The sequence below is a fragment of the Loxodonta africana genome, chromosome 23 (genome assembly GCF_030014295.1).
Source record: "Loxodonta africana isolate mLoxAfr1 chromosome 23, mLoxAfr1.hap2, whole genome shotgun sequence".
Taxonomy (NCBI): Eukaryota; Metazoa; Chordata; class Mammalia; order Proboscidea; family Elephantidae; genus Loxodonta; species Loxodonta africana.
In genome coordinates, this window is record NC_087364.1 from 12,084,933 (window position 1) to 12,112,290 (window position 27,358).

The 27,358-nt window shown below is 38.8% G+C and overlaps 1 protein-coding gene across 10 annotated transcripts in view; it reads right to left on the reverse strand.

Moving 5' to 3' along the window:
• Positions 1 to 27,358, reverse strand: part of BIVM (basic, immunoglobulin-like variable motif containing) — a 44,611-nt gene that overhangs the window by 10,419 nt on the left and 6,834 nt on the right. For 7 of the 10 annotated variants that reach the window (XM_064275244.1, XM_064275236.1, XM_064275241.1 and 4 more), the window contains 5 exons: positions 24,748 to 25,345; positions 17,418 to 17,544; positions 10,356 to 10,451; positions 9,973 to 10,077; positions 9,658 to 9,752 (listed from right to left, as the gene is read on the reverse strand). In XM_064275244.1, the coding sequence (XP_064131314.1) occupies positions 9,658 to 9,752; positions 9,973 to 10,077; positions 10,356 to 10,451; positions 17,418 to 17,544; positions 24,748 to 25,225 (901 nt within the window). In that variant the 5' untranslated portion in view covers positions 25,226 to 25,345. Of the gene's footprint in view, positions 1 to 9,657; positions 9,753 to 9,972; positions 10,078 to 10,355; positions 10,452 to 17,417; positions 17,545 to 24,747; positions 25,346 to 25,955; positions 26,154 to 27,358 lie in introns of all 10 variants that reach the window. The other 3 variants (XM_064275240.1, XM_064275242.1, XM_064275245.1) reach the window with 3 other exon arrangements.

Genomic DNA, 27,358 nt, shown 5'->3' on the forward strand with positions numbered 1-27,358 from the left:
ACACCCCCGACACACACACAGGCAGAGCTTGTGATCCGCATCGAGAAAGTAACTGGCTTAAACTCTTCCTTCAAGGTTTCCACTACACTGTTCCCATGGACTTTTACTCCAAGACCTACCACCAGGGGTTCACTGTACCGCAAGGGGATCTTTTCTGCTACAATCTCCCTTTCATAATGACAAAGTAAAAATAAGTCTTTCTGCATTTTGTGGTTGAATTCCCATGTTAATTTAAACTCAGACACCCAAAACCAAAAAAAAAAAAAAATCCATTGACTTCCAGTCAATTCTGCCTCATAGTGACCCTATAAGACAGAATAGACTTGCCCCCATAGGGTTTCCACAGAGCAGCTGGTGGATTCAAACCACCAACCATTTGGTTAGCAGCCAAACTCTTAACCACTGTGCCACCAGGGCCCCTGACACCCAAGGGCAGCTCTAAATGAAGAATTCTAAGAACTAAAATTTAAGAGTTGCTATTTCATTTTCCATACTGAGATTGATTGCTAATAGGTTCTAGGAGCATGAACAAATATAAATGTATGGATTTAAACTCCTTATAAATTCGATCGTTACAAAAAGATGTTTATACAAATAATTGGCTTAGACAAATTCTTGAAATCGTTTCAAAATGGTGAAAATGTCAAATGGAAATTTTTCTCAAATAACTTAAGCTTTAAATAAAAGAACTTTTATTGTAATTTTCTAACGGAAATCTTTAGTTATTTCACACTTTCTTCCTTTCTTAAGTCAAATGTAATACATCAGCTGACTTCTTGATTGTGACTATGAATAGTTGTAATTACTTTAACGTCCTGGAATAATTCAGGATTTCAGAGACAACTGAGATAGAGAAGAAAGTTTGCCCCCATTAAATATCCACATTTTTTTTTTTTTTTTTCATTTTGGCTGTTGCAAATACTCTTCACCACATCCTGGTCTTCTAGAAGGCATGAAGGAGGTTTTTCTCCTATGGAGGAAAGTTTATGGGCTTAATAGAGTTAAAGCCCATTGCCTTGGAGTTGATTCCAACCTATAGCGACCCTAGAGGACAGGGCAGAACTGCCCCATGCGGTTTCCAAAGAGCAGCTGATGGATCTGAACTGCCAACCTTTTGGTTAGCAGCCGTATCACTTAACCACTGCACCACCAGGGTTAGCTGCTGCTGAAAGATGTTTTGTTCTAACTTCAAAGCATAAAATAACAACCTGACTGATTTAGATAGAGATCAGCAAACTTTTTCTGAAAGGGTCAGATAGTAAACATTTTAGGTTTGTAGGTCACAGGCACTATTCAACTCTGCCATTGTAGCACAAAAGTAGCCACTAAAAACCAAAACCCACTGCCGCTGAGTTGATTCTGACTCATAGCAACCCTATAGGACAGAGTAGAACTGCCCCATAGGATTTCCAAGGAGTGCCTGGTGGATTCAAGCTGCTGACATTTTGGGTTAGCAGCTGTAACTCTTAACCACTATTCCAGCAGCTGTAACTCTTAACCACTATCCCACCAAAGTTTCCTAAAAGTAGCCACAGATCCTGCTAACTCAGAACTGAAGCCACTCCTGAAGTCCACGTATCAGCCAAAGATTAGACAGGCCTATAAAGCAAACAACACACGTAAGGAACATGCATCTTAGTTCAATCAAGTATACGAGAGCCAATGGGCAACACCTGCCCAAGAGCAAAGCCAAGAAGGCAAGAAGGGACAGGAAAACTGGACGAATGGACACAGCGAACCCTGGGTGGAAAGGGGAGGAGTGCTGACACGTTGTGGGGATTGCAACCAATGTCACAAAAGAATCTGTTCATAAATTTTTGAGTGAGAAGTTAATTTGAACTGTAAGCTTTCACTTGAAGCACACACACACAAAAGTAGCCATAGAGAAAAGCAGCAACAGGCAATAGGTAAGCTAATGGGTCTGGTGGTATTCCAATAAAATTTTATTTAAAACAGGAGGCTAGTCAATGGGCTGTAGTTTGCCAACCTCTAATTTAAATCAACACTCTTCAAGCTTTTTTTTTTTTTTAACATGAAACTCCTTCTGCAATGAAAACATACAAGGCAGGCTAGTCCATAAAAAGGAGCAAAGCAGAGCTGCTGTGGTCAAAAAGGAGGTAGAGAATCTTGGTGTTCAACCTTCTCCCTGACCGGCCCCTGTGGTACCTCCACAGGATTCCTAGGGCTCAGCTGAGCACAATTTGAAAAATCACTGAATTTCTCATCACCAGAAGAACAAACTCTTGATAAGAAAGATGAGAATAGTTCTCAAACTTGACCATGGAGGGCTTGTTAAGACAACAGACTGCTGGTACCCACCCTGAGAGTGTCCGATCCAGGAGATCTGGGGGGAGGAGGGGGAACCAAGAATTTGTATTTCAAACAAGTTACAAGATGATGCTGATGCTGGTCCAGGGACCATACTTTGAGAGCTACTGGTCTGAGGTAACAGGAAATTTTAATTTAAACCAATAAGTGATTTTTGAGCATCTACTAACTATATGGAGCCCTGGTGATACAGCGGTTAAGAGCCACAGCAAGCTTCGGCTGCTAACCAAAAGGTCGGCAATTCGAATCCACCAGCTGCTCCTTGGAAACCCTATGAGGTAGTTCTACCCTGTCCTATAGGGTCGCTATGAGTCAGCATCGACTCGATGGCAACGAGTTTACTAACTATATAGGTACTACAGTCAGAAGACAAGTAATACACAGTACCTCAAGCTACTCTAGTAAATAATTTTAATAAAAGGTGGAATAAGATGGTGGCATAAAAGAGGTACAGAATTCAAAGGAGAAAGAGCACATCTGGTTTGAGGAATCAAGAAGGGGCGACATTCAAGATGGAACTTGAAGTAGTAGTAGGATTTCAACAATCCAGACAGGGGAAAGAGCAGGAGAAGAGAACAAAACCACCGGGGGCGGGGGGGGCGGTGGATATAATTAGGGAAGAGCAAGCAGTCTAGTTGCGAACAGAGTAGGGGGAATGACAGTATAGAGAAGTCTACCGTAGGGCACCCCCAGAATTTCAGGACAAGGTCAGAAAAGGTCACCCTCTGAAATAAAAAACAGTAAATACAAAATTTACTACAGTAAGGTGGTTATCCAAGACGTAATTCTGTATATGTTTATTCAGTCCAAAAGCGGGTATATCTAAAAAATCTGAAACTTAAGTCACAAGGCAACCACTACCAAATGCGGAGCTATGATCTCAATGGTGTAAAGAAAGGGGAAGAAAATAATGAGAAATTAGGTGGTCTACTAACGGTATAAAATCTTAAAGTTGGAAGGAACATTTGGATGAAAATCTTTTAAAATTCCAGAATACCTGTTGCCTTCGAGTCGGCTCCAATTCATAAAAAAAACTAAACCTGTTGCCTCTGAGGCAATTCCGACAGATAGGGACCCTCTAGGACAGAGTAGAAATGTGCCATATGGTTTCCAAGGAGCGCCTGGTGGATTCGAACTGCTGACATTTTGGTTAACAGCCATAGCTCTTAATCGCTATACCACCAGGGTTTCCCTCTGATTCACAGCAACCCTAAGTTTCAGAATTTAAAAAAAAAAAAGCTCTCTCCAGGGTTTTTGTAGTATTTTATTATATTCCATTAACAAATAAATTTTATTACTTTTGGAATTTGAGTGAATTTGTATATCTGATGTTTCTTCTATACTCAGAGTTTCCTTGCTATCAGCTTTTCTTTCATATCGTCATTTCTCCAGGATTTATTGCTTCCCCTGATTTAATTTTACTGATCCTTCTCTTCATAGATCCTCCCACTCCATCTAGACACCCGTGATGCCAACACAACAAAAGCCAGAAACTACTCCAATGAAATCCTTCATGATCAGAAGGCAATAAGGTGAGCAAGTAAAAGGAATTATGAGTGTTGCGCTGTCTAGGATGTAGTCTCCCAGGGTCCTACTCATAACGCAGTCTCAGGACACGAACGTCAAAACGGTACAGCAGTCTTCCGTTGCAATGCGTGGTTAATCACCTCCATTGATTCTCTACCTCCAGGCATATATTTTGGTCTAAAAATCCACACTCCATTAAAATTGATAAAAAGAAATTCCTACAAATCAGTAAAAAATTATCCTGAAAAGTTCTTAATCATTTGCTGAACACTTATAATGTAGAGGAAACCCTGGTGGCGTAGTGGTTAAGTGCTACAGCTATTAACCAAAAGGTCAGCAGTATGAATCCACCAGGTGCTCCCTGGAAACTCTATGGGGCAGTTCTACCCTGTCCTATAGGGTTGCTATGAGTCGGAATTGACTCAATGGCAAGAGGCATAATGTAGAAGACAATGTTCAAGGTGCTAATAACATAGAGACAACGATTCACTTCCTATCCTTAGGAACAAGTTAAAGCAAAACCAAACCCGTGGCCGTCGAGTTGATTCCAACTCATAGTGACCCTATAGGACTGGGTAGAACTGCCCCATAGGGTTTCCAAGGAGTGGCCAGCGGATTCCAGCCGCTGACCTTTTGGCTAGCAGCCAAGCTCTTAACCACTATGCCACCAGGGCTCCAATTAACATCTAGAACAAGTTGACATCTAGAAATTTGAAAAATGGCTCAAAGACTCCAGGAGATGGCCCAGGACACCACGCACTGTGATGAAAAGCAGTGACTGGGCTAATTAATACACAAGCAACGATGATATATTTTTAGGGTATGGGTAAGGAGAGAGCAGGCACTAGCCAGATGAAAAGACAAGCTAAAGAAAGGGGGATTTTTCTATATCTTTAGAAAGGGCACTCCAAAAGAAGACAGCCAATTTGGGGATGGAGAAAACAAAATTCTCTTTTAGAAGTTTCCTAATCTGAATTTCCTAAATTCCTGTCTCATTCCTCAAACAAGGATTCATTAAATTAATTTTTGAACACCTAAATACCAGGCACTGTGATGCATAAATGAGTAAGAACTTGGGCCCAGTCCTCAAGGACGGGAGCTTGGGTTTTTCTGGAAGAAATCATCAGGTATACAAAGAATTACCTAGCAATGAAATAAAAGTTCTACTAGACACACACAAAGTGCTGTGAGAAACCAGAGGAGGGAGGGACTTAATTCTGCCTGGCAAGCAGAAGAAAAAGTCTGCCTTCCATTTAAGTTCAAGACTGACAGATGAATAGGAATTCACCATGGTTAAGAAAGACGAAATACATTCTACAGCATTAGCAGGGCATAAAGGCCTGAAGATGAGCTGCTGTATGTTGTAAAGAAGAGGGTAACACAAAGGAGCCTAATGTGGCTAGACTAGAGACTGGGAAGAAGGCTGGAAAGGTATTCCGAAGCCAGAGACTGGCTTGGACTTCAACCCCAGGCCAGGGGTTGGTGAACAACTGCCTACATGCCATCTGGCTTGCAACCTGTATCTCAATGGCCAGTGAGCTAAGAATGGTTTTTACATTTTCAAATATCTAAAGAAGAAGATCTTGTGACACGTGAAACTTACATGAAATGCAAACTTTGTGTCCTTAAATCAAGTTCTACTGGAATACAGCCATGTCCACGCACTTACATACTGTCTGGCTGCTTTCAGGATCCAAGAGCAGGAAATCCTCTGGTCCGTGAAACCAAAAATATTTACTGTCAGGCCCACTGCTCTAGGTTAATGATTTTCAATGTGGACACACCCAAGTGGTTGCACAAGATGATCCCTTAGGGGCTAGGAACAAAATATTAGAACACTTAATTATATTTATTATCATATTTTAAAAAATCAAGCTTTACTAATGTTTATTATGTGGATTGGCCCTGGCATTCACATTCAACACCAAAAGGTCAGTGCCGTGTCACACACAGAGTATCCTGAAGGAAATTGCAGGAGTACCACAATGATGGTGCTAGCTTAAATTACCAATTACTATAACAATCTTGGATGCACAATTAACGCCCATGGAAGCAGCAATCAAGAAATCAAATGACACATTGCACTGGGCAAAACTGCTGCAAAAGACCTCTTTCAAGAGTTAAAAAGCAAAGACGTCACTTTGAGGACTAAGGTGCGCCTGACCCAAGCCATGGTATTTTTACAGTCACCTTATATGTATTCAAAAGCTGGACAATGAATAAGGAAGATCCAAGAAGAATGGATGGCCTTTGAATTATGGTGTTGCAGAGCCCTGGTGGCACAGTGGTTAAAAGTTAAAAGCTCAGCTGCTAGCCAAAATGCTGGCAGTTCGAATCTACCAGCTGCTCTTTGGACACCCAATTGGGCAGTTCTACTCTGACCTATAAGGTAGCTATGAGTATGAATCAACTTGACAGCAAAGGGCTTGGTTTTTTTTTTTTGAAGCATACTGAATATACCATGGACTGCCAGAAGAACGAACAAATTTGTCTTCAAAGAAATATTGCCAGAATGCTCCTTGGAAGCAAGGATGGCGAGACTTCATCTCACGTCTTCAGTCCCTGGAGAAGGACATCATGCTTGGTAAAGTAGATGGTCAGGGAAAAAAGGAAGACCCTCAATGAGATGGGCTGACACAGTGGCTGCAACAATGGGCTCAAGCATAATAAAGGCTGTAAGGATGGCACAGGACTGGCCAGTGTTTTGTTCCATTGTACACAAGGTTCACTATGAGTTAGAACTGACTCGACGACACCTAACAACAACAACGTGACAACCTTGCTTTCAGTGAACTTCTTGGTAGTCAATTTACAGAATACAAACTGTCATAGGTGTATATTTTATAATATCTTTAATAAATATAATCATTATAATAATTGGAGAATGACCAGAAAAGAGGTTGCAAAGATAGAGATGAATCATGCATTCTTCTTGAACTTGACTTTTTGAGCTTAAAAAAAGTCATGTATCCCGGACATGCCAACTGGATGATAGTGGCTGCCAGTAACATTCATCCTAGCAGACACTTAAAAAAAGTAAACTAAAAATAAAATAACCACAATAAAATTTATGCTAAGGAGAGACAGAGCATTTTGCGTAAAAAAAAATGTTTAGAAATGATGTTTCTATTAGTGCATAATTTTTTTGTTGAAAATGATGTGCGTTAAGTCTACAAAAAAAAAAAAAAAAAGCTCTAAAATGCACTGAGTAACACTGCCAGGGAAATAACAAGATACTGGATAAAATGTAAAAAGACCTGTTAAGATACATATGGAAGAGGCCCCAGAGATTAACAAAGGAATGAAACTAGAGATACTTGGAGCTAAGTGAGCTTTAAAGCTGGTTTTTGTTCTGAAAGTCTCTGCCAAACCCCAGAAAATATAGCTTTACTTTAATAACTCCATAAAGTATGCAATACAGAAACTAACGTCTAGGGCTTATCCGAGATGGAGTCTAACAGAGAATGTCATGAAAAGCTGGGACGCCATAAAGCAACATACCTTCAGTGTAAAAGTAAAGGAGAAATAAGCTGACCGCACAGAAGAGAGAGTAAAGAAATCTTCCCCCTTTGAGTTTTGGTATGGAAGAGGCAGAAAAGCTTTCCCTGAGAATTCATAACCATAAGCCAGTAAAACTCATGCTACTTATGTGGTACAAAAAAGTCCTCGAGAAGAGAAACAAAAACACTTCCGGATTGATAGTAAGTACTCCAGGAAACAGGCAAAATTAAATGGAAATCTCTGGAGAATTTTATGACTCTTAAATTCAATCCAGGCCTCAAAGACGTCTTACAGAAAAAGACCCAGTAAAATAGATTACAGTTTAAAACAATTAAACAGGGAAGGGGAAAAGGCACCTCAAGTGAGATCCAACAGACTCGAGACAGCAGAATCAGATACATAAAAATTTCAGATATTAGATCAAACACAGAAAAAAAATAAAAAAGGCATGAAAACAGGAGTAAGGAACATGAGACTATTTTTAAAAAAGAAGTAGAGATTTCTAAAAATGAAAAATATTCAATTTTTTTTTTTTTTAACTCAAACTCAAGGAACAATTTAAAAAGCAAACTAGACAGGGCTGAAGAGAAAAATTAGCAACCTGGAAAACATATCCTTTCTCAGTTTTTAACTGCCTGATCAGTTACGAGAGGTGTGTCAGCAGTCTCACCAGAAACAGAAAAAAATACTAATATGTCATTTAAAGCTGCCCTTTCCACAGGGACAGGCCCAGTGCAAATGTACAGAATTCAGTCAGTAAGAATATCGAACATTTGTTGTTGAGTCCTTACTGTGTGTCAAACATGGCGCTAACTACATTACAAATATATATCCTTTTACCATCACAGCAACCCTATGGAATGGCTGCAAATATGGAAACCCAAGGTCCACACTGGGGCTCAGCAAGTGAGGGGCTAAGTGACTTGTTCAAGGTCACAAAACTAGTACATGTAGGAACCAAGATGTAAATTTCAAGTTTGCCTAGCTCTTAATCAATGTAATACACCAGCTATAAAAACCTGTTGCCATTGAGTTGATTCCAACTCATAGTGACCCTACAGGACAGAGGAGAATTGCCCCACAGGGTTTCCAAGGACTGGTTGGCCAGCTATAAAAAACCCAGAACCAAACCCAATGCCATCGAGTCGATTCCAACTCCTAGAGACCCTATAGGACAGAGTAGAACTGCCCCATAGAGTTTCCAAGGAGCACGTGGCAGATTCAAACTGCCAACCCTTTGGTTAGCAGCCATAGCACTTAACCACTATGCCACCAGGGTTTCCTGGCCAGGTATAGGTTATCAGAAATACATCCTACTCTATGTTCAATCCTAAACCTTAGTAAACATATACCCTCTCTGTAGTACAATTTTCAGATTTATAAAATCAAAAGATTGTGCCAGTTTAAAAAATGGAAATTTTCAAATAAATATGCTAATGAAATAACTTGCATTATCTAAAACAATCCTTAGAAACCCTTGTGGTGTAGTGGCTAAGAGCTACGGCTGCCAAGTATAAGGTCGGCAGTTCGAATCCACAGGCACTCCTTGGAAAGCATATGGGGCAGTTCTACTCTGTCCTATAAGTTCACTATAAGCCAGAATCGACTTGACAGCAACGGGTAAGTAAAACAATCCTTAAAATCAACTCCATAAATCTCTGTTATTATATAACAGATCATTATAAACCTGTTTCCATAAATCTCAGATTATTATATAGCAGAACTCGGTCACTTTCACAGTCCATTATCCTGTTTGTATGTTATTACACGAGAACTTGGCTGCTAACCCAAAGGTCTGCAGTTCGAGTCCACCAGCCACTCCTTGGAAACCCTATGGGGCAGTTCTACTCGGTCCTGTAGGGTCCCTATGAGATGGAATTCACTTGATGGCAATGGGTTTCGTTTTTGGTTTACCAACAAATATTCTAAAATCCTTCCACTCCTTTACAGGGAATTCCATGCTGCTTCCTGAACATTCTACACATGCACACACGTGTTAAAACGAAACAACACTGTGTTAGAGTAGTGCTTATGACATGTCTTAAAGTCCTAAAAGTTCTGCATGCAAAGATGAGAAGAGGTAAAATTGTTAAACTATACATTGAAAAGTTCCCTGCAGATTACAGATTTCTCCCTTACATAAAGTGAGAGAAAAGTAACAGACTATGTTTAGGGGTTACATATTGTCCCTTGACAGCCAATCTTTGAGATATATCCTAAAGCATATATGTATGTACATATTTTTTTTTATGGATGGGGGGACTTGAGTATGGGTATTAAATCTTCCCTATGTTTACCTACCGGTTTCTCCAGCTGTCTTATTCTTCCCATGAGGTTTATACAGAACATAAGAACATCCTTTTACATGGAAGTGGTCATTAATTTGTCGAAACCATCTGAAAATAAGAAGAAGATTTGCTTATAGCAACAGTTCTATAACGAAGATGGCGCTATTCTAATTCTAGAGAAATTTAGGCATAGTCCAAGTTTGGCATGTCTACTAGAGGTTGGGGCCCCAGTAGCTAGATACATGGTGTATTATGTAACATATATCTAGAGTATTACTTCTTTATAGACCCAGAAATAAGGTATTGCCTCTAAGTCGGGGCTTCCTACCTCATAAGTGTTGTATTTCCAGTGAAGGGGCCAAACCTAATATCTTCAAATGGGGGTTGAAAGCCCAAAATGTGTAAAGCCTCTTCTTGGGTAATAGGTGGAAGACTACAAAAGAAACATTGCCTTTCATTTTACAATTCCAACCACACACAACTTGAATGTCCGTCTGATTTGCAAACAACTTCAGTAATATTTTTAATTAAATTTTATTTCATCAAAAATAATACATGCATGTATTTTAGGATAAAAGGCTTATTAAAAAGTACAGCAGTTGTTTCTTAATTTATAAAAATCTATTCTTAAAAATCTTGCATTATAAAAAAGCAACACCAAATTACTTCTGAATTTGAAATTGGGGGATACCAGTAAATGGACATACTTACTTTCCAGCTCCCATTGTGCTATATAAGAAATTCCAACAAGAAATTAATGAGGAGATACCACAAGAAGTCTTATATTGTGGCCGGCTTATGCAGTACCTGAGAAAATAAAAGGCTGTTTTCTTCACTTGAATGATTATAAGTTACACATAATCGAAATATCTAAACCTCATGATAATGAAAAGTGTTAGCATAATTACAACTTTGATCATGTTAACCAATGTACAATCTTTATTCAGTTAAAATACTTTCATATTTATTAAATACCAGTCATACATGCATAACAATAAATAATGCATTTTAATAACAATGGCTGTTTGACCAAATCCTAGTTAAAGTTGATGTTATAATTAAAAACTACAATTTAAAAAATTAATTCTATGCAACTTTAGACACCAACTATTTAAATTTTTATGTAAACTCCTAGTTGAGCTACATGCACAACTATCTGAAACACCAACAATATTAGAGAAAACAAAACTCACTCCCCCCATGTACCAGCTTTTCAGAGAGATTAAACTCAAAAAATTCATTTATTATCTACTTTTATGTCCATTTTGCTATGAGTTGGAATAGACTCAACAGCAATGGGTTGTGTGTGTGTGTGTGTGTGTGTGTGTGTGTGTGTGTGTGTGTGTGTCCATTTAGGGGCCCTGGTGGCTCAGGGGTTAAATGCTCGGCTGCTAACCAAAAGGTCAGCAGTTCGAATCCACCAGATGCTCCTTGGAAACCCTGTGAGGCAGTTCTACTCTGTCCTATAGGGTCACTATGAGTTGAAAAATTATATATTTATAAAATATATGCATATATATTTATGTATATGCATATATAACATTCATATTGATATATACACAAATCAACAATGACGTATCTTATCCATACACTGATCATTAAGAACCTGAGATACAAAAGATAATAATCGCCATTTAACATAAGATACAAATAACCACGTAGTAAAGAGTACAAACTGGTTTATAGCCACAGAAGAAAAAAGACAACGTTGCAAAGAATGGGAATTCCAGAACACTTAATTGTGTTCATGAGGAACCTGTACATAGATCAAGAGGCAGTTATTTGGACAGAACAAAGGGATACTGAGTGCTTTAAAATCAGGAAAGGTGTGTGTCAGGGCTGTATCCTTGCACCATACCTATTCAATCTGTATGCTGAGAAGCTGGACTATATGAAGAACAGGGCATAAAGATTGGAGGAAGACTCAATAACAACTTGCATTATGCAGATGACACAACCTTGCTTGCTGAAAGTGAAGAGGACTTGAAGCACTTACTAATGAAGATCAAAGACCACAGCCTTCAGTATGGATTACACCTCAACACAAAGAAAACAAAAATCCTCACAATGGACCAATAAGCAACATGATGATAAACAGAGAAAAGATGAAAGTTAAGGATTTCATTTTACTTGGATCCACAACACCCATGGAAGCAGCAGTCAAGAAATCAAAAGACACGTTGCAGTGGGTGAATCTGCTGCAAAGGACCTCTTTAAATGTTCAAAAGCAAAGATGTCATCTTGAAGACTAAGGTGTGCCTGACCTAAGCCATGGTATTTTCAATCATATCATATGCATGTGAAAGCTGGAAAATAAATAAGGAAGACGGAAGAATTCACGTCTTTGAATTGTGGTGTTGGTGAAGAATGTTGAATATACATACCATGGACCGCAAAAGAACAAACAAGTCTGTCTTGGAGGAAGTACAACCAGAAAGCTCCTTGGAAGCAAGAATGGTGAGGCTGTATCTTACATACTTTGGACACATTGTCAGGAGGGATCAGGCCCTGAAGAAGGGTATCATGCTTGGTAAAGTACAGGGTCAGCAGAAAAGAGGAAGTCTCTCAATGAGATGGATTGACACAGTGCCTGCGACAACGGGCTCAAGCATAAGAACAATTGTTAAGGATGCCACGGGACCACGCAGTTTCGTTCTGTTGTACATAGGGTCGCTATGAGTCAGAACTGACTCGATGGCACCTAACAACAACAGTAGCACACTTTTGAGTAATTTTGTTTATATCTATTTGCAAGGCTCTTTAAATAAGAATTCTTACTCACAGAAATGACCCTGGCTTTAAAGTGTTTGATTATGTAGTTCTCATATTTCAGACTGAGAAGCTAACTTCTGTAAGTGCTCATATATTCACCGTTCTAACAAACATTCTGTTGTATAACCAAAATTCCTACACATGGATTTGGTGCTCATCATCGAATGTTTTCCATGGCTTTTCCATTCTTGATATTTTTTTATTTTCCAATATCTGGGTTGGTTTAGATTCCTTGTTGAGTAATTAAGAGCTTGTAAGCGGTGCATTCCCTGAATGCTTGTATGATTACAAGTCTGTAACTTTAACACTCTAATAATAATCTGAAAATAAAACTATTGAATAACTGTTTCTCTCCCTGAGAAATTTAACTCCACTGTAGCCAGGCAGCTTGTGCTGCCATGGTCAAGACGGAGGCCAAAGGGGTATTTTCTTTCTGTGTGATTTATTTTTCTACCTGGATATCCGTAACTATTTATGGTTGAAGTTCAGTAACTCCACCAGAATACGACTTAGTGAAGAGTCTCTATCAATTTTCCTTTCCTTGACACAAGCTGCCCTTTCAATTTGTAGACCTGCCTTACTTCAGGAACATTTTTTCAGTGTGTCTTTTACGTATTTTCTTCTATTTGTTCTGATCTCCTCCTCAGGGATACCAGTTATTCATACTTGGATCTTTCGTCTGTTATCCATATTTATCTATTCTAGAATCATTTTTATATCTTTATTTTATACCATTTGGTGATTTCATCACACCTGCCCACCATAGACTTATGTTTTTCACTTTTGCTTTTTTTCTTTTTGTTTCTAATGTGGCTTTCATCACTGTAATGTCTTTCTTTTGCTTCTGACGTGATTTTCTTATCTGTAATACTTTTCTTTTTCTCGCCTACATTTCTTTCCAAGATGTATGAGTGAGTTGTTTTTGTTTATAATTTTTATACACAGGTATGAAGTGGCTTCCTGAGTATCACTCATCCTTACACAGAACTAATTATTATGGAAGAATGTTTGGAGAACAGACCTGAAAATGGGATCTGAGACAGCCTGAACTTTATTTCAGGTTTGCTGTCTTCAACACCAATGCTGTCAGGTCCTTTCTTAGTTTTAACTCTGAAGAGGGTAGAGGTGTTCTCACACCAAAAATACAGGCAGCCTGTTTCGCTGCCAACACCTTCCACCCAATTCACGAGAGGCAGTATCCTCGGCTGGGAAGGTAGGTGGTAAGAATAAAGTGGCCATGAGCACGGTGCCTTCTTCTGCAATTTGTCCCTGCATTTCTGCTGTGCTGAACTAGATGCGTACAGAAAACTCCCCTGCTTCTGCCTGGATGTGACTGCTCACACCCTAAATGTAGTCACTCTATCCTACGGGTCACTGAATGGGCCTTTCAGGACCCTGAAAGGTACTTCTAAGGAACCCTGCATCGTTGGAGGCTGTGGCAGTCTGTGCACTCTTAGCAAGTTCTCTTAGTCCAGGGTGCCCAGATGTGATAAACATGTTTTGGAGCCTATGGTTTGGAGACATTGCTCTTCGTTTCAACGAGGATGGAATTCTCCCTGTTTTTCATTTTGTTGGTAGCGTTCTTTTCATGGGTTTGAGAGAAGGAATAAGAAATACTCTTATCCTGCCATATTTAAATTCCCTCCTTACATTTTAAACACCTCACGCATCCTTGGGATCAACCCTAGATACCCTATTAAAGCTAGTTTTTCCCCCAATTATGTTTTATCCTTTTAAGATTCAAGGTGGTGACTAATCCATCAGGATACTCCTCAGTGTTTTAGTGAGAACAAAAAGGCCACCAGGAAACTGCTGGGCAATTTACTTGTGACCTTATTCAAGTAACCTCCTGCTTTAGTTGTTTAAATATAAGTGCGACCTACCTAAGAGATTTTTGTGACAGGTAGTTAGTTATTACATGCTGTATGGTCTCAGCTGCTAACCAAAAGGTCGGCAATACAAATTCACCAACTGCTCCTTGGAAACCCTATGGGGCAGTTCCACTCTGTCCTACAGGGTCGCTAGGAGTCAGAATCGACTCAGTGGCAATGGGTTTTGATGGTCCACCCTAATGAAGGACAATTAATTCATTTACTTACTCTTTTTTTCTGCTGTGCACATATTTGCCAGAGTTCAATCTTTAGGACTGTTTTACAAGTCCATTACTATATAGTATTTTATATGTTACAAAAATAACAGTATTATGTGCACACATATATTCTTTCTTATAACATTAACTCTGGTCTTAAAGTTAAAAAAAAGAGGAGGCTTCCTTCAAGAATTTTTATACTTCTTCATCAAACCAGACTTGTTTACTGATATTATTCATACCAGCTTTAAACTTTTACTGACATTCTACTACCTCCTATGGCTCTTTCCATTCCCATCCTAATCCTATATTCTAATTCTCAATGGGGAATAAGCTTGTTATCTTGGTGATCTTCCCCTCATGTTATTTTTCCCATCTGTCCTTCCTAGTCTAAACTCTTACTATGTTACATGTTACACTATTAAAATATAATTATTCATATGTGTTGTCAAAACAAATCTTAAATCCAAGAGACAAGAAGCAAAAATGGCCAAAGTTTTTCTCAAAAGAAATTAACATTTATGTTACTGACTCTGGTGTCTCTTCTCCAATATCCCCTACATACTACTACCAATTTACCCTTATAAAATACCCTTTTGCTAAGAAATCTTCCATGGTTGCCATCTACCTCAGAAAAAAATCTAAATCCTTAGCCTAATAGCCAAGAAATAGATGATGATGTGTTACCAAAAAAAAAAAAAAAGAGAGAGAGAAAGAAGGAAAAGACTTGGGAGTTTGACTCTCTTTAGTTTCAATATCTGCCATGGGATGTTGGGCAAGTTTTAGCTTCTTCTCTGAGCCTCATTTCAGATAAGCTGGTCTACTCACTATTATCAGCTTGCCATATAATTTCCTACCATCTGTTCATAGACCTTTTGATTCTCCCTCCCCTCACAGGAGTTCTATTTGATCCCTTAAGACCCAGCTCCTTAGTAAAGCCTTCTGGCAATCATTAACTCCTGTTATGATTGAATTGCATCCCCCAAAAATGTGTATCAACTTGGGTAGGCTATGATTCCCAGTACTGTATGGTTGTCCTCCATTTTGTGATCTGATGTGATTATCCTATGTATTATAAATCCTAACCTCTATGATGTTAATAAGGCAGGATTAAGGGCAGTTATATTCACGAGGCAGGACTCAACCTGTAGGATTAGGCTGTATCTTGAATCGATCTCTTTTGAGATATAAAAGAGAGGAGCGGGACCTCATGCCACCAAGAAAGAAAAGTTGGGAGCAGAGCACATCCTTTGGACCTGGGGTCCCTGCACTGAGAAGTTCCTAGACTGGGAAAAGATTGAGGACAACGACCTTCCCCCAGAACCAACAGACAGAGAAAGCCTTCCCCTGAAGCTGGTGCACTGAATTCAGACTTCTAGCCTCCCAGACTGTAAGAGGACAAATTGCTGCTCGTTAAGGCCACCCACTTGTGGTATTTCTGCTATGGCAACACCAGATGACTAAGACAACTCCTCTCATGCTGATTATTTATTCATACCAATCAATTGGGAAATGACCAAAAATATTTTTCTCTCCTTGGTCCCATCTTCTCAACTAGATTTTAAACCTTGGGAGAACAAAGGCCATGCTTTGTGTATCTCTGTATTCTCTGCCCACAAAAAAGGGTTCAAGCTAATATTTCTAAAACCTCATACAAAAGAGTTAAAGAAAAAAAAAAAAAAACTCAGATCAAGAGGTTACTAATATTTACAAGCTATCATGAACAAAGCATTTACTCTCTAGAATAAAAGCTATATCCAGTTAACAAGCTCTTCTTATCAGAAGAATGCTAACTAATAAAGGTAGAAGGAAAGACAAAATTCTGAAAGATCACCATTTTGCAGTAAAGATTCAAGCAAGGATCATCGCTGAATTCTGCTAAAAAAAAATTAGGCAAAAAGTTGATGGGGAAGAGATAATTAGCACAATGCCACTCTATCACCCCACTGATTACATGATGGTAGAAAAAGGAAAAAAAAATATATGGGATAATGTAGGAAATATGGGATAGGCTATCTGTCACCATGTTAATCTTATAATCACTCTAAGAATCTCTAATGCTGAATGACAAGACATGAAGTGCCTCCTGCTGCAATACTATATGAGGTACACAGCATCACCCAAGCAGTGTTCTTGCCTTAAGCAGAATCTAATCAAGCCTTTGTATCTACTTTCCTGTTTATAGGAGGCTGGATGAATAATTTAGAAAACTAAATGGAAAAAAATCAGACGAATCCCAAAGGTAGGACATTCTACAAGACATCAGCCCAAATCTCTTCAACAAGTCAATCTCCTGAAAACAAAACAAAATAAAATAGTGGGGGGTTGGGAAGTAATGGGAGCTGTTCTAGACTAAGAGACTTGTGGATTACAACAAGCAATATAATGTATGGCTCATGGCTGAGTCCCACTTTGAACAACCAAGTGTGAAGACATTTTTAGTACAATCTGGGAAATCTGAATATAGCCTGGAAATGAGATATGAAGTGAATAGTGTTCATTTTATTAGGTATGACAATAGCATTGTGGCTAACTGTTTTAAAAATTCATGTTTTAGAGATGCATTCTTAGGTAATTTCAGGTAAATGTGTTATCTGTACCTTACTTTAAAATTCTTCAGCCAAAAAAAAGACACATAACTATAAAAATTTTTACAAATATTAAGTGCAGAAAACAGATACGTGGAATAAACATACGATTCTTGTGATTAGGAAAGTCTGGACAACAACAGCATAGCTCAATATATTTATCTACTTTAGTCATTTGTGGTACGCTTTGAATACTTGGAAATCCTAGAAACAATGTTAGAACTAAAAACATTTATTATGTATTACTGTTACACAGCAAAATTATTGCCAAAATATATACTTTATCCATATTTTAAAAATAAAAAACTGTCATAACAACACTACCATCGTCTGAGGTCTAATACTTTCCGCTGTTTAATATCTTCAAGAGGAAAATGCTGAGGACATTCTCTCTGATGTCTTCCTTTTTTATCTGAAGTCTTTTTCTTAGAAATTTGTTTCTTTACATTGCCTAGAAAACAACAGCATAAGATAAGCAAAATGTTTAAAACAAAGTAAACTGCCATAACAAAATCAGTTATGTACCAGAATTTACAACTATCACTAGTTTCAAAATATTTGCCAACACATTTGACACATGTACCTTCAAGAATACTCCCCCTAAAAGATGAGTCCAAAGGACTAATCGACCACATCTACCATGGCCTCCACCAGACTGAGTCCAGTATAACTAGATGGTGCCAGTGACCACCACTAACTGTTCTGACAGGGATCACAATAGAGGGTCCCAGACAGAGCTGGAGAAAAATGGAGAACAAAATTCTAACTCAAAAAGAAAGACCAGACTTGCTGGCCTGACAGAGACTAGACAAACCCCAAGAGTATGGCCCCTGGACACTCTTTCAGCTCAGTGATGAGGTCATTCCTAAGGTTCACCTTTCAGCCAAAAGACTGAACAGGCCCATGGAACAAAACAAGACTAAAGGGGCACTCCAGCTTTGGGCAGGGACTGGAAGGTAGGAGGGAACAGGAAAGCTGGTAATAGAGAACCCAGGGTTCAGAAGGGAGAGTGCTGACATGTCGTGGGGTTGTTAACCAATGTCTTAAAACAGTGTGTGTACTGTTTGATGAGAAACTAGTGTGTTCTGTAAACCTTAATCTAAAGTTCGATTAAAAAAAAAAAAAGGATACTCCCCCTACCTAAAAGAGAGAGAACAAAAATAAATTTAAACAACCATCAATATTATTTCCTATGGAATGCATATATTCCCATTCCAGAGCTAGTCACCAAGCCGGTAAAGGAATCCATAACAAAATCGTTTAAGTTATATCTAGAAAATCGAGTTGCCAACAGTAAAATAGTTAACTAGAGCACTTTCCAGCAAATGAATGCTTTCTGTAAAACAATAAAACCACATTAGTGCAACTCGGTTAAGGAAGTAAAAGCACTGGATCCAATAATGAGATGATGTCATGCTTTAAAAATATGTCCAGGCCCACAGAGACCACAAAATGGACGACGAATGATGCTCCCGTGTACACTGTTAAAATGCAACTTCAGCTCCAGGAACTAGAAAGGAAAAAAGTCCACCTCCTTTGTGTGTGTCTGTGTGTGTGTCTCCAAAAGAAAAAACACACAAGACAAACGACAGTGGTTACCTATGGGTGAGGGTTGGGGTGGGAGCTGGACAGAAGGGAGACAGGAGTGAAGGTGAGACTTTACACTGTTTGGTGTTTGTGCTTTTTATTTTTGAACCATACTAATGGATTACCCAGTCAAAAATTATATAAATTTTTTAAAAAATAAATAAAAATCCAAGCTTCATTTCACTAAAATATTATTAACATTTCAGGTAGTTATTATGATCCAGTGGCATCACCAAGGGGTGTTTGGGACACCGGGTGAACCTGTCAAAGTCAGAGGGGGCGACACCAAAATGACTGTCTATAAAATTCTTGTGCAGTGTTTCCGCAGAAAGTTATTATTTTTTATAAAAACATCCCTGTAGTTAGTTATAACAAAAAAAAAATTCGGAAGCCCAGCTTACATATATCAATATACCCACAAGGCGAAACTCACTGCTGTCGAGTCAATACCAACTCACAGCAACCCTGTAAGACAGAGTCTAACTGCCCCACAGGGTTTCCAAGGCTGAAATCTTTATGGGGAAACCCTGGTGGCATAGTGGTTAAGTGCTACGGCTGCTAACCAAAGGATCAGCAGTTTGAATCTGCCAGGCGCTCCTGGGAAACTCTGTGGGGAAGTTCTACCCTGTCCTATAGGGTCACTGTGAGTCAGAATTGATTCGACGCCACTGGGTTTGGAATCTTTACGGAAGCAGGCTACCCCAACTTTCTCCCGCGGAGTTGCTGGTGGGTTTGAACCACTGACCTTTTGGTTAGCAGCCAAGCACTTAAACACCGTACCACCAAGGCTCCTAATATACTTTCTGAACCTTCTAGTGCACTCCGGTCAGAGCTGTAATTATTACCCAATTAACAATGATGCTTCGAATTGTGTGGTTTCGTCTGCATGCGCTATAAGCATGCACTGTTGTTTTCAGTATTTTTATAGTCCCTGATTTTGTCAAATTTTCTGGTGTTTTAGCTACAGTCTTAAGGTAATTGGCATTATTAGCATGGGGGAGTAATACCGTGAGTTACCGCACTGGGTTTCACCAACCTTAGTGATACCACTGCTGTGCTCAAATGTTTTAATCTTCTGTACATATTCTACTTTAAATAATATAACTGAGTTTGTCATAAAAATTAACAAAATTTTTGTAAAATTTTATTTTTACAAGTCATTTTTAAATTTTAAAAAGCAGATATTATAGACAGACCCCTAGAAAATAAAAGTGGGAAACTGTCCATTTTATATTTTATTCACTCAAGAACAGATGCTCCATCATGAAACCATTTGGCAGCCCAAAACTAGCTGGAACTCAAGAACTATCGTTACACAAGGGTTTGCCATAGTTTTTGTAAAATGTCATAATAATAAAAACTATAAAATCAAGAAACGAGGGTTTTTTGGTTTATTTTTCCTTCACTTTATTCTTTCTAAGACTTTTACAAAGGGTACATGTTCCCAGAGCTGAACAACCCCTGGTCAACATTAGCAAAACCTCATTCCGCCAAATTTCCTTCACTGATGAAATAAATCCTAGGGTCAGAAGACAGAAAAACTACTTTTGACCATTTCTTAAGATGGTCTCACTGCCCAATCACAACTTAATTCCCTAAGTAGTTTTCCCAGCTATTTAAAATTTTAGAGGCAAATAAAGCATCCTTTGCCCCAACCGATATCTGCTACTTCAACTGAGGCCACAACGGTCTGTACTCATACTTTATGGTTTATGTCAGCTTTCCCTGTATTCTCTTCTAGTTTACCCCTATGATTCCCCTGAGATAAATGGGCTTACATGTTCCAAATGAACATACTTCTTCATGAAATCTGCACACTTCACAGAGAACTGATCCCATAGGCAAAGTTCCATTCAGTGTGAGGGAAGGAAGCTAGGTCAAAGTGGAACCTAAGTTTGAGATAGGAATATAAAAGAACAAGGCCTAAACATTTCTGTCCCCTCATCATATTAATTTCCAGTACCCTTTGTCCTTTGCTCCTTATCATTGTTATACTCCTTCCTCCATTCCTCACCCTACCCACGACACCAAAAATACGTATACACCTCTACCCACCACACTGGCTTTTAGAGAAAGGTATGAAGATAATGGACAAGAAGTAGAAAACCTACAGTCTTACTGATGAAGAACCACAGGAAAGAGTTCGGGGCAACCGCAGTCACTGGAAAGTGTGGTGAGGGGTCCCAGTAAAGAGAGTGAAAAGAACGGGGAGCCTTGAATTGTGTGTATAAATTTGGTCCAAATCTCAGGTTGAACCCCGGACCAGGCATGTACAGAATAGACCCCAGGCAGCACAACTAAGGCTAAAAGAATGGAAATGAGATCTGAGCTGCTACCCAAGAAACAATTTACAGTTTTAAGTCAAAACCTATTCAGTCTGTATGCTGAGCAGATAACCCAGGAAGCTGGACTATATGAAGAAGAAAAGGACATCAGGATTGGAGGAAGACTCATTAACAACGTGCGTTATGCAGATGACACAACCTTGCTTGCTTAAAGTGAAGAGGACTTGAGGCACTTACCGATAAAGATCAAAGACCACAGCCTTCAGTATGGATTACACCTCAACATAAAGAAATCAAAAATCCTCACAATTGGACCAATAAGCAACATCATGATGAGCTGAAAAAAGACTGAAGTTGTCAAGGATTTCATTTTACTTGGATCCACAACACCCATGGAAGCAGCAGTCAAGAAATCAAAAGATGCATTGTATTGGGTAAATCTGCCAGAAAGGACCTCTTTAAAGTGTTGAAAGCAAAGATGTCACCTTGAAGGCTAAGGTGTGCCCAACCCAAGCCATGGTATTTTCAATCATATCATATGCATGTGAAAGCTGGACAATGAATAAGGAAGACAGAAGAAGAATTGACACCTTTGAATTGTGGTGTTGGCAAAGAATACTGAATATACCACGGACTGCCAAAAGAACGAACAAATCTGTCTCGGAAGAAGTACAACCAGAATGCTCCTTAGAAGCAAGGATGGTGAAACTCCGTCTCACATACTTTGGACATGTTGTCAGGAGGGATCAGTCCCTGGAGAAGGACATCATGCTTGGTAAAGTAGAGGGTCAGAGGAAAAGAGGAAGACCCTCAAGGAGATGGATTGACACGGTGGCTGCAACAATGGGCTCAAGCATAACAATGATTGTAAGGATGGTGCAGGACCAGGCAGTGTTTCGTTCTGTGGTACATGGGGTCACTATGAGTCAGAACTGACTCGACAGCACCTAACAACAACAACAAAACCAAAAAATAATAAAACCAACATTCTCTGGTGGAATATATCAGAATCTAGAGTCTCCACACCAATATCTAGGACACAACCCAAAATTATTGAACGTGTAAGAAAACAGAAAAATGTGACACATTCTCAAGAGAAAGGATAATAAAGACCAATTTTGAAATGACCACGCTGCTGAAATTTGCCGATAAGAATTTTCACGTAGGTAACACACGGGGTCACCATGAGTTGAGGCTGACTCCACGGCAGCTAAGGACATTAGAACTCTCTGTATGAATTAGATCAATTACTCTTGTAATAAATGAAAAGATGGCAAATATCAGAAGAGAAACAGAAACTATAAAAAAGAACCAAATGAAAATTCTAAAACTACAATAAACAATATCTGAAATAAGCAATTCACTGGAGAGATTTAACAGCTGTGTCCAAGAAATGCACCTTAAATATAAAGTCACAGATAGGTTGAAAATAAATGGATGGAAAAAGTTACACCATGCAGACACTAATCAAAAACGAAGTTGGAATGGCTTTATTAATATCAAATAAAGCAGATTTCTGAACAACAAATAATGCCAGGGCTAAAGAGGGGCATTTCATAATTATAAAAGGGCCAATTTATGAAGAAGACATAAAAATGATAAATATACCCACCTAATAACAATTTTTTTTTAATAACAATTTTTTTTTTAATAACAAAGCTTCAAACTACATGAAAACAAAAAGTGACAGAACTAAATGGAGAACAGACAACTCCACAATCATGGTTGGAGATTTTTAAAACCCCTCTTTTGGCAATTGATAGAACTAGACAACACTCGGTAAAGACTCAGAAGAGCTGAAAACACTACCAACTACCTTGGCCTAATGAATGTTAATAGAACACTACACCTAAGGTTTTTTTTTTTTTTACACCTAAGGCCTGCAGAAAGCACATTCTTTTCAAGTGCACGGGGCACCTTCACCAACGCAGACCATATGCTGGGCCAGAAAACAAGACACAAAAGGACTGAAATCATGTGGTCGGTTTACGATGGAGTTAAATTAGAAATCAAGAACAATCTTTAGAAAAATCCCCCAAATCTGAAAATTCACAGCACACTTCCAAATAACACATATGTCGAAGGAGAAATCACCAGGAAAAATGGAAAATACTTTAACTTAGATAAGATTATGCATTGTAACCAAATTTGTGGGCTCCCACTAAAGCAATACTCAGAAAATAATATGGAGCATTAAGCGTTTATATCAGAAAAGTCTCAAACCAATGATCTAAGTGTCCATCTTAAGAAGCTAGAAAATGAAGAACAAAGTAAACTCAAAGGAAGGAAATAACAAAGAGCAAAAACCAATGAAACAGAAAACAAGTGAGAAAATTAGCAAAGCTAAACATTGGTAATTTGAAACCAGGAAGAAAACTGATAAACCCTAGCAAGACTAATCAAGAATTTTTAAAAAAGGGACAGAGAGAACATAAATTCCAGTATCAGGAATGAAAGTGGCATTATCACTAAAAACCCTACAGATAGTAAGAGAAATAAAAAGGAAATACTGCAAACAACTTTATGCCAACAAATCTGACAACTTAGATGAAATGGAAAAACTAAAATTTGCCAGAATTAACAGGATACAGACCATTTCATAATCACAGTCAGATTTTAATACCCCTCGCTCACCATTTCAGAGAACAATTCAACAGATTTTTGCAAAGTGACACATGATGGGATGGAAAATCAAACTAGTTCTATAACTACTTTAAAAATTTTGAATTCATTATCAAAAACCTTTCTACAAAGAAAACTCCAGACCTTGATAGTTATACTGATGAAATCTATTATACACTTCAGAAAAATCACACCCATCTTACACAAACTCTTTCCAAAAACAAGAGAGAACAATTCCCAACTTGTTTTAGGAGAGCTAATTCCAAAACCTGAAAAGGACATGACAAGAAAAGAAAATTACAGACCAATATCCCTCAAACAGACACAAAGTGAAATCCCCTCACACTCCTAAAAATTACAAATTTACATAACATTCTGTGAAACAAGTTGTTTTGAAAATGAGTAAGTAGAGGTATGGAGGTTTTACAAAATGATCTGAGATGCCTAGAAGTAAAATACAAATCCTAGTTCTACACCCTCCTAACTGTACAGTTTTGGGCAATTTACATAACCCCTCTAAGTCTTAATTTCTTCACCTATAAAATGGGGATAACAGTACCTGCCTCATAAAATTCTTCTATACTGTGAGTTCAAAAGATAAAGAATGCAAAGCGTCAGTATCTGCCACAGGCCCATCGCACTGCAACTGTGAGGGCTGCACTGCACCGTAGGTGAACAGCATTCTTTTAAATTGTGCAGTACACAACCTACTCAGCCATACATGGAGGCCTTGCTAATTGCTGAAAAAAATAAAAAACCAGTGTCATATGGTAAAAAACAAAACTTGATTTTTAATCATGAAATATGAATTCTTTTTCCTACAAAACTGTAAAATAGTAGTATGCTGTTCTAGCCATGTCATTAACTTCTTCTAAGCTACAGCACACTTCTGTATTTTACAGCATTCTTAGATTTTCAAAGCTCTCAAAATGCAAATGTTATGCTTGACGACATTTCCAGGGGCAACACGTTAACAAGTTAAATGCCAAATGTTCAAGTTTTTTTTTTTTTTTTTTTTCCTAACTGTAATGATAAGACAAGATGACAACAATGTTCCTGGCTCAGTATTAGAAAAGGAAAACACATTTAATAAAACATTTAAAAAAATAAACTGTTTGCTATATTATTTTCACATGTGAACATCACCACTCCTTCCTCACCTGATTTGTGTTTCAAATTCGTAGTCATCCCATCAAATTCAGATTTATCAATTTCCCACGCAAGAGGCAGCTTGCCCAGGCTGCTGGATACGTTTTCCAAGCTATTTTCTTCACTATAGATTCTTTCCGATGCACTAGTCGGGATGCCAGTATACCTTGAAGAATTATTTCCAGCAGCTAAAGAGCTGTTATCAGGAAGGCAAGAAGAGCGGGCTGGATTCGGAGTTGTGTAGATTGAGGCTGCCTGGTTGAGAAAAGCAAAGTCTGAGCAGATGGCATAAATTTTTTCCCGAGTATGAGTCACCGGACAACTCCATGGATAATGACCATCTCCTTTAGGACCCAAGGGTGCTGGTGAGGCACTTGTGCAGAAAGATTTTATAGCACCTGGTAGGTTCTCTTCCGGAGACTTTCTCTCAGGTTTGTGCTCATCATTTCCGGAATCACTTGACCTTTCTGTTTCCGCAACGTTAGGCATTGAATGAAAGTACAGAAGTTCTGCTATTAGAAAGAAGTTGCAACTCTTCGTTTCTCGAAGAATAACTTTGACAACTGTTTACAGCATTCTACAAAAATGGGAAAGCTGCAAAGTGGGCTCCTAAGAAGAGAGGGAGGAGAAAGAAAGATCAACAATCTACTGGACACACGAACAGCACTAAAAAGCATATCAAATGTTACTAACATGCCTTCATCCAATAAATATTTTACAAGTACTATACCCACATGGGGAGCCCTGGTGGCACAGTGGTTAAGAGCACAGGTTGCTAACCAAAAGGTCAGCAGTTCAAAACCACCAGCTGCTCTGCAGGAGAAGGACGTAGCAGTCTGCTTCCATAAAGATTTACAGCCTTGAAAACCGTATGGGGCAGTTCTCCTCTGTCCTATGCAGTCGTTCTGAGTCGAAATCGACTTGATGGCAACCACTTTATACCCACATGGGGTCACCGTGAGTCGGAATCTACTCAACAGCAGCCAACAACAACGTACCTACGGTGGTCCCTGGGTGGTACAAACCATCTGTGCTCACCTGGAAACCCTTGTGGCGTAGTGGTTAAGACCTAAAGCTGCTAACCAAAAGGTAAGCAGTTTGAATCCACCAGGTGCTTCATGGAAACCCTGTGGGGTAGTTCTACTCTGCCCTATACGGTTGCTATGAGTCAGACTCGACTGGACGGCAATGGGTTCGGTTTTTTTTTGGTTTGGCTAACCTTTGGTTGGCAGGTCAAACCCACCCGGCAGTGCTGCAGAAGAAAGACCTGGCAATCAGCTTCTGTAAAGATTACAACCAAGAAAACCATATGGAGCAGTTCTGCTCTGTAACACACAGGGTCGCCATAAGTTGGAATCGGCTGGACAAGCAACACGTTTTTTGGTTTATACCTTCAGCCATATTCCTGACCATCTGTCTTATTAAGAAAAAAAAAAAGGTCTTTATTATGAAATAAAATAAGACATATTATTTTTAAAATGTATAAAGGATACATAATGAATGATGACCATATGCTTAAATCATCAAATAATATAGAATTTAAAATTTTCAAATATCCATCACCTGACAAAAAACAGGTAGGCTTCAATCTAGGTAGTCACTAACTTCTGAAGAGTCTCAGAGGAAAAATCGCTTTTCAAGTCTAAGCTGATTTTTTCTTTTATTATTAAAACAGAGAAAAGTTTAAATAGCAACTGAGGGCATTCAAGGAAGCCAAAGACTGATATAAAAGGAAGTTCCTGGTCAATGAAATCATTACAGGTAATCTGGGAGGCAACCTGACGCAGGTGTCAGGGCAGAGTGTGCCCCTGAGAAAGAAGCTCCATCTCACAGGCTCTAGGCCCAGAGCAGCACTTCTAGAAATTAAACCCACTCTGGGGGCACAGTGGTTACCCACTCGGCTGCTAACCGAAAGGTCAGCAGTTCAAACCCACCAGCCACTCCTCACAATAAAGATGGGGCAGTTTGCCTCCATAAAGATTGCAGCCTCAGGAGCACTCTAGGGCAGCTCTACTCTGTGCTATAGGGTCATTACGAGTCGGAATCGACTCCTAGGCAAAGGGGTTTTTTTTGGTTTATATGATCAGGTATTTTTATTAATAAAGATCTCTGCCCATTTGCTTACTTAAAAATCATAAATAAAAATCACTTTCATAGGTTATAGATACATGATTATATAAAAATCATCACATACATACTGAATAACAAAAACCTATGACTACCAAGGAGCCCTGGTGGTGCAGTGGTTAAGAGCTCAGCTGCAAACCAAAAAGTCAGAAATTCAAACCCTCCTTGGAAACCCTTTGGGGCAGTTCTACTCTGTCCTACAGGGTCACTATGAGTTGGAATCGACTCAACATCAAAGGATATAGGACTACCAAAAAAGGTTACGTTGGCAGGGTTTTTTTTTTTTTTTTTGGTAGTCATAGGTTTTTGTTATTCAGTACGTATACATGGTTTTTATATAATCATATTTCTATAACCTATGAAGTGATTTTTATTTATGATTTTTAAGTAAGCAAATGGGCAGAGCTATTTACTGATAAAAAAATACCTGATCATATAAGCCAAAAAACCAAACCCATTGCCATGGAATCGATGCCAACTCCTAGTGACCCTATA